The sequence below is a fragment of the Nicotiana tabacum genome, chromosome 16 (genome assembly GCF_000715075.1).
Source record: "Nicotiana tabacum cultivar K326 chromosome 16, ASM71507v2, whole genome shotgun sequence".
Lineage (NCBI taxonomy): Eukaryota > Viridiplantae > Streptophyta > Magnoliopsida > Solanales > Solanaceae > Nicotiana > Nicotiana tabacum.
In genome coordinates, this window is record NC_134095.1 from 80793922 (window position 1) to 80802612 (window position 8691).

Below are 8691 nucleotides of genomic sequence, written 5' to 3' on the forward strand. Positions count from 1 at the left end.
GGGACGATTTGTGCTATATATATGAGGTAAGAAGACAAGAAAAGAGAGGTCCTGGGATAGAAAAAGAAACAGAAGAACAGGAGGGGACCTCCAACAACAAAGCAACAACCTAGATTTTAGTTGCAAACCTTTGTAATCGTCATCGTGGAATCAATAAAGATAAATCTCATAGTTATCAATGGCATTCCTTCCTTTCCTTCTTTGCTCTTACAAGTACGGAACAATGTATCAAAGATATAAGCTCATCATTTATGTTTGATGCCTTTTAATAATCTTAAGAAGTGTTATGTAAGCCTGGCCTCATTCGATTCTTGTATTCAATATGCTCAGATCTAGAGTTAATTATGTTTGACTAAGATTTATCCTCTATTTTCTTCATTAATTATTTTAACCAAGAGCTCTAACACTTTTTGGTCAAACAGTTACAAACGTGATTCCCATCCATTTGGATTGAAATTTGCTACTGAATATTAATCTTTTGCTTCCATTTTTTGTTAATAACTCATTATTCTGTTAATAAACTCTATTTATACTGCTAATGTAGTATTTACATTTGCTATATTATATCACATACAAGGTTTAGATATGTATAATAAACGAAATATATACTGCTAATACGGTTTATCACATCTAACATTGTTCCATATTTTTTTTAGAAAAAGGAACGAATTAAACACATAGTGCTGTATTCTGGGTCGGGCCCGGGCCTTCGTGGGCCAAACGGGCCGGGCTTCATGGGCCTGGGCTCTGGCGATCCCGGGCTTCGTGGGCTCAACGGGTGGAACCGGCCCGTGACGGGCCTAAGCCCACATGGTCCTGGGCTTAACGGGCCGGGCTCGTGGGCTTCGCGGGCCTAGCGGGGGTTTTTTTTTTTTAAGGCAATTTCTTGTAGTATCATGGCTATATTAAAAATATATATGTAGTATATATGTAGATCTAATTATTAAAGTGCTTGACGAAAAAGAAAAATAACAAAACAATAGTAAAACACTAAATTGTCATGCATAATATATTGTCTTGTAGTATATATATTGTATCTTATGTATATATATTCTCTTATATATTTTCTTGTAGTATATATATTGTATCTTATGTATATATATTCTCTTATATATTTTCTTGTAGTATATATATTGTATCTTATGTATATATATTCGCATAATATATTGTCTTGTAGTATATATATTGCATCTTATGTATATATATTCGCATAATATATTGTCTTGAAGTGTTCTAAAAAATCTAAAAGAATTTTAACATTAGTCCAATCTTGAGTGGTAAGCATTTCATCATCATCCTCACCACCTACCCGAGAATTAAACGTTGCATTAATTGGGTTTCTATATTCATATGCTACTACTAAACTTTCGTACATACAATTCCATCTAGTCGGACAAGGTTTAGGAACCTTTCTTTCTCTAAGGCCATATTCATCACATTTTTTAAAATACTCTCTAAGTCTACTTCTACGGTTTGAATAAAAAAGCCAATTAAGAGCCATTCTAACCTTTTCAATTTCTATGTTTAAAATTCGCATACCATCACCGACAATTAAATGATAAATATGACAAATACATCTAACATGGAAAATATTAGTAAATGCAGGATTTAGTGTTGTTGTAAGCATGCCTATAGCACTAGTGTTACTAGAAGCATTATCCATAGAAATTGCCATTATTTTATCGCTAAAGCAAAAATATCTACAAATATCTGCAACAGTGTTAGCTATAAACTTACCTGTGTGACGCGAATTAATTATTCTATATGCAATTATGCGTTTTTGCATTATCTATTCCTCATCTATCCAATGACTTGTAACAGTTAGATAATCACAATCATTACCACTTCTACCAATATCAGTAGTAATAGAAATCCGATTAGGTATATGAGTAAATAAATACCGCAAATATTGTTCATATTCATGTTTGAATTTATAAATATCACTCTTAACTGTTGCGCGAGGCCAACCTTTATAAGTAGGATTAAAAACTCTTCTAATATAATGAACCCAATTAGGATTAGAAGCAAAAGTATAAGGTAAGGACATAACAGTAATCATCTTTGCTAATTCTTCACGATCTCTATTTGGATCGTAATATAAAATACCTCCGGTGACAGTGTTAATTCCTGGTTGAACTAGATTTGAACTTGTACTAGGGTTAACCGCAGAATCTACACTTGTCCCCTCTACCTGCGCTTTCATTTGAAAAAATCTAGCCTTATCTCTAGGGTGTGTTTTTATGTGCCTAGTCAAACTACCCGTGTCGCTACGGTCTCCAGTATATTTATGCGACATTAATTTCCCACAAGTTTTACACTTAGCCTTATTTGTTCTCTTACTTGAGTAAAAAAATCCCAAACTAATGATGTTTCTAGGCGTTTAGCAGGTTCTCTATTAAAAGTAGGAGTTTCTACAGGTGGGTCGACCGGTGCATCAGTTGGGTTATTAAGAGGACTAGTAGGTGTATCATCTAAATCCGGTGCTTGGGTTTCATCATCATCCTCATTTTCCTCATTATTTTCTAAGATGGTTTCATTAGGATAAAGAGCATTCATAATTTCATCATCTAATCTTTCACCTGGTGCAACATTATGATAAAATTCACTATCGGTAAATTGAAAAGAAGGGTGATCACTATCAAGAATTACGGAAGGAGGAGGACGTGTAGTTGGTTGGCCACTACTTTCACTGGTTTTATCTTTTCCTTTACCAAACATTTTTTTCAAAGAAAATGTCATATTAATTATAATTATGCAATCTATACCACACAAAAATATATTCTTAAAACGTAAGAGTTGAAACGAGTTTACCGGATTGCCGAACAACTTCTTGAAAATTGAAAATCGTTGAACACTTGAAAACTTCAATTCAACAACTTCACAATTTTTCACGAAATTTCAACAATAGATTAAGTAATTGTAGTAGAGAGATTGAGAGAGATTGATGAATTGGTGAATAAAAATGAAAGAATGAGGGGGTATTTATAGTTGAGAAATGGGGAAAAGTGTAATTATATAAAGTTTGGGGTTAAAATAAAGTTTGGGGGCCAAATGGCCATTTTCTAAACTACCAAACGGTCAAAAAAGCCCCAAACGGCTACTTTTTAAATATGGCCGTTGGGCTGTTTTTTAAAAATAAAAAAATAAAAAAATTATAGCCGTTAGGCCCGCTGGGCCCGGACCAGGCCCGCCAACCGGTCCCGGGCTAAATGGTCCCGGGCTCGTGGGCTTACCAAACAAGACCGGCCCGCCTCGGGCTTTAAGAGACCACTAGGACCGGCCCACCAGGCCCGTGAGGCCCGTTAAGACCGCGGGCCCGGTCCGGTCCGGTTCGGGACCGGCCCACAGTGCAGCATTATAAACACACACTTAAAATTAGTATGCATAATTTCTACTTTGACTTTTGAGGCATGGGAAATGCCAAGAAAAAGAAAAAGGCATGGGAAATGGGCAAACAGCTATTTTCATGCCTGTTTTGAGGTATTTTTGAGACGGAAAGGGGATCATTTTTAGGGGGTATATGCTATAGTAGGTAATTTTGACAGTATGATAATATTTAATACAGTAGTAATTTTTAAAATTTATATAGTTTGTTTTAACTCAAATGAACAGCTTTATTAAATTGAATCAGCCATCAAAAAAATTACATTAAAATTAGGTGCATGCTTCGAACATAAGTTTAGCAATGAGCAACTAAATTTACTTGCCTTTTTATCCAGACAAAAGAAATATTAGGATTTTGGCCATGGATTTATTTCAAAGTTTTCGGGTTTAAACTCTGGCTATAAAAATATCATATTAATACAGGACGAATTCGAATTAGTCGAGCCTAATATATAATACAGAAGAGTGGGACCGACAAACGACCTCATATCTCCTTCTTCTTTTTTTTCTCCCCACCCCACCCGACTCCAAACCTCATATATCTCCTACTTACCAAAGGCCTCCATTTCCAAATGTCAACACAACTGTGCACCAAAAAGCCAAAAGAATCAGTGAGAAAATAACAATGGAAACTCGAACTGGCAATTCCCTTAGCCTCATTCTGCAAGACCCTAATGACCTGAAAACTGACTTCAACTCCCTCTTCAACAATCTCAACACTTCCCTTTTATCTACCCCAACTACAACTTTACACCACAAGAATACCAAATCAAGAAACCATTTTTTCAGTCCCAAATTCAAGTTTTCCTCAACTTCTGTCTCAATTGAAGCACAAATCAAGAACCCCACTTCCAATTTTCTTAAACCTGCCACTAGGGACTCCCCAAAAGTTCAGGTTTTATTCAAGAATCTTTCTATTGTTGAAAGAGCACTTATTGGTGCAGCTTCTGGTGGCATTGCTGGTGCATTTACATATGTGTGTCTTCATCCACTTGACACTATTAAAACTAAGCTCCAAACAAAAGGTGCATCTGAAATTTACAGTGGAACAATTGATGCATTTGTCAAGACTTTTCAAAGTAAGGGGATTCTTGGGTTTTACAGTGGTGTTTCTGCTGTAATTGTTGGTTCCACTGCTTCTTCTGCTGTGTATTTTGGGACTTGTGAGTTTGGTAAGTCAATCTTGTCTAAATTCCCACAATACCCTTCTGTGCTTATCCCACCAACAGCCGGTGCAATGGGGAATATAGTGTCATCTGCTATAATGGTTCCAAAGGAATTGATTACTCAGAGAATGCAAGCTGGTGCTAAAGGGAGGTCTTGGCAGGTGTTAATGAGAATCTTGGAAAAAGATGGAATCTTGGGATTGTATTCTGGTTATAGTGTTACATTGTTGAGGAATTTGCCTGCTGGGGTTTTGAGTTATTCATCATTTGAGTACTTGAAAGCTGCGGTGTTGAGTAATACGAAAAGGGAACGTTTGGAGCCGTTTCAGAGTGTTTTTTGTGGGGCATTGGCTGGTGCAATATCAGCTTCAATAACAACACCTTTGGATGTGGTGAAGACTAGGTTGATGACTCAAGTTGTTCATTCTGAAGCTGCTAATAAGGCTGCTGCAGCAATGGTTACTGGCGTCTCGGCTACTGTTAAACAGATATTGAAAGAAGAAGGGTGGGTTGGTTTTACAAGGGGAATGGGTCCTAGAGTACTACATAGTGCTTGTTTTTCAGCTCTCGGGTACTTTGCGTTTGAGACAGCTAGGCTTACAATTCTGGATCAGTATCTGAAGCATAAGGAGCTTGAGAGTTTGGTTCCTGCAGATGCAGCACAAGCCGATTAGAGCGTATGAGTATGGCTCTTAAATATAGTTGCTAAAACCTTTGGTAAGTGATCTTTTATCTTAGGATTACTGTCTTCGCTGGCTTAGAAGAATGTCTGTGGATTCAGTTTGCTAATTTTAGACGGATATGTATAGCTGCTTGCCTGCTTCTTGTTATCTTATTCTGGCACTATATTACTACCTTAAAGCTTAAATGATATGAAGTGCACTATAGTAAATTTCTGGTCGGAAGCAGCACTTTTATTGGATCTTATACAGTCCATTTATTTCAAAAATCAACTAACTAGAACCAAAATAAGTGTCTCTTCTAATTATGCATGTCACTTAAGGTGATAGTCTAGCATCGGTTTACCCGACTGAAAATGTGAGAACATCGATGTACTGTTGAATAATTAATTTAAGTATAATTAAGTTGTGCAAGAGAATGCCTTATATTTGAGCTACATATTTATGGATTGAAGGACAATAAAAATGAACCACCAAAAAAAGAAAAGAAACAGAGAGCAGTAGGGTAGCACAATGAAAGATGGACATGAACACTATTGGTTGGCTTGCTCGTTGACAGAATGATTGTGTCACATACTTCTTCAGAGGAAATAAGAAAATTTTCAGATTGCTGGTTTTGCTATATTATTTCCTTGCTTTTCATTTCATCGAGTGGAATATAATGGAACGTAAAGTAGCTCTACTGTTTACACAATGACAGTGTTTTTTGGTGAGCTGTTGTAGCCAAGTCTTGCCTAGGAGGATGCAAGTCTTCCTGATTGACCTTTGAATCTGCGATGTGGTCAGCACATGCATTCATTTTGCATTAGTGTGTGGCTGAATTAGTAATATGCTTAAATCGTTTTACATTCTCTATTGCCCTACTCTGCTGTGTCTGATGCAGAGAATAGTTTTATCACTCTGTCAAGTTGCCTGAATGACATCTGAAATTTGTCTTTTTCGGATCATCACCAGTCCCTTATAATTTGTTATTTAACTCTGCTATTAGGCTGTCTGTATGCGGGATTATCCTGCATACTGCATCATTATGGAATGCATAAAATTCCTCCAAAGACAGCAGGTACTGAGCTTCCTTTTAAGAAATCATCTAATGAACTTGTAAAGCTGATCAATAGAAAAAAAAGAATAGAAAAGAACTACTATTCCCAGTCAAGAGAAATACCTTGGAATCCATTAAGGATGTCATTTAGGGGATCTTCCTCCAAGCCAATTATTGCTGTCCAGAATTGCCTGCTCGCATATATTTTGGTGTGTACTCATCTCAGGGTTATACTTTTTATCCATTGTCAATTTCTAAGTCCCCATTAGTTCAATATGATAGTTGGAAAGAGGATATCCCTTCAGAGCAGTCCCTATGTGATCAATCTAATATACGCAATTGCTAAAGCGTCGACTGCCAGCCTCTCTTGTTTCCCCTTTCTGCGGGGCATGAATGTTGTAATTAACATTCTCCTGTTTCCAACTTTTATGCAAATGACGGTTGAAAACGCCTGACCTTTAGGGATCAGAAAGCCTCTATTAGCATAATCAAACTTATGATCAGCAATGATTCTTTTTCCAATAAAGTCTTATGATATGTTATGATAACTTGCTCTTAAAACAAAATAAGATTTCTAGGCTCTTGAAAGAAGTACCTTGATGCTCCCTGACATAAAAAATACAATCAAATGGCTAGTTCCATGAAAAGAATACCCAAAAAAAACATAACCTTGCATCCAATTCCATCAATCCTTAAACTCCGTTTCGAGGGTTTCCGGATGTTGGCGATGTTACCCTTTCCCATTTAACATGGTTCATTCTCTCTTTGACCTTCAATCTCTCCTCCCTCCCTCCTCCCACAGGATTTTCTTTTTGGACATATTGACTATTACAAGTTACCTTGGGGAATACTAGACATTACATTTTAGTATGTGTCGGAGTGCATCTTTTTCTGGTTGTGCATACTACAGCTTCATCTTAATGCTGTCTTTTAAATAAAATTTCATTTTACTGATTCAAAAAGAAAATAAAAGGCAAAAGTGCATCTTTGCTCAGTTGCTGTTGGAATTCTGCATGTATTGGCTGCATTCATATTTTATTCCCTTTAACAGTTGGACTTGGCAATTCAATTTGGTTCCTGACTGTCAGGAATCGTCAAGATGTGCACGTTCTCATATTTCTCAACTTTGGGGTGCATTTTCCAACATATGGGGATGAGATAGGAATATTTCTTCAAATTGTTAAGGGATGAAGACCGAAAATCTTTGTTCATTGTTGCAAATCAAACAGGCCATTAACGGCTTAACCAGTTAGGAGATATTGCATCCACAACTTTTTGCTAAATGTTGCATCACTGCCCCAATTTTGATGTTGCATCACCAACTTATATTACAGAACACAATGTTCCGTGACATTGGAGTTGATTGGTCCAACTATGATCTCTAAAAGGCAATGCACATCTGTGATGATTATATGTGTCGAGTGCTCTTTAATAGCAGTAAAGAAAGAAGTAATTTCCTTTGCAGCTATGCTTTTTCTTGAGATATCTAATAATTTTAACAAGTTCTGCAGTATGTTTTTGTTGGTTGGTTCTTACACTCTCCTCTGCTGATTCATTGACCTTTTTTTCTTTTTCTTTTGTAGATACATCAAACGAAGCACTAGCCCTGTTTGGCAATTGGCACTTCTCTCTTCAGTTACCATGCCTGTCAATTCTAATCTCCTTATCAGCGGCAAGAATCCTACCTTGTAATTTCTGTAACTAGTTCAGAGGCTAAGCTATTTTAAGTCAATGAATAGGATACCATAAACAAGTTTTTCTTCAAGGAAGAAATTTTGTTTATAGCACCTGAACAAGGGATGCTTTTATCAGCTAGTTTCTTCTATCAATTCAACAATGATTTTCTTGGAGTGAGTCTCTAGCATTTGTTTTTGGCTTCAGCAATGTATGTATTGCAGGTTCTTGATCCGAACATGGGGAAATGACTGTAAGGAGCATTAAACTTTTTTCCTTATACTTGGGGTTCTTTCTGATTTCAGATAAAACTATTGTGTTGGATTAGAATGTCTCCTTCGTATTTGGTGGGATGTACTAGGGGGAAATAATATACTATGTATTTGCTTTGTCCCATGCAGTATAGTCTAAGCTCAAAGGAGGTTCTATAAAATAAAAGAAAGAACAAAAAGGAAAAAGATATGCAAGATATTAGAAGATCCTCTGATTATAATGGCCTAATGATAAAGGTTAAACGCTTATTGAATTTTACACCGTTAGCACAAGATTTAACAAAGGACATGTCGAAAGAAAATTAAACGAGAATGAAGAAAGATAAAGGAATATGGTGAATTCAGAGAAAGTCAATTTTATAATTTATGACATTTGCATCATTTTCAATTTTTACTGAGTTAATAGAGATGAGAAGAATTTTCATAATATGAGACTAAAATTTGAATTCGCATTCTATTTTGCACATTGAACTGTT

General features: G+C 36.3%; 1 protein-coding gene across 1 annotated transcript; it reads left to right on the top strand.

The window, feature by feature from the left end:
* Positions 1-3897: 3897 nt before the first annotated feature.
* Positions 3898-8177, top strand: LOC107767100 (protein MITOFERRINLIKE 1, chloroplastic). The gene is made up of 2 exons (XM_016586011.2): positions 3898-5267; positions 7853-8177. The coding sequence occupies exon 1, from the start codon at positions 4010-4012 to the stop codon at positions 5222-5224; it is 1215 nt and encodes a 404-aa protein (XP_016441497.1). The 5' UTR covers positions 3898-4009; the 3' UTR covers positions 5225-5267; positions 7853-8177.
* The last annotated feature ends 514 nt before the right edge of the window (positions 8178-8691 follow it).

What these genes read in the sequence shown, in the direction of transcription:
- LOC107767100 (XM_016586011.2), top strand. Translation starts at nt 4,010, where the DNA reads ATGGAAACTCGAACTGGCAATTCCCTTAGCCTCATTCTGCAAGACCCT.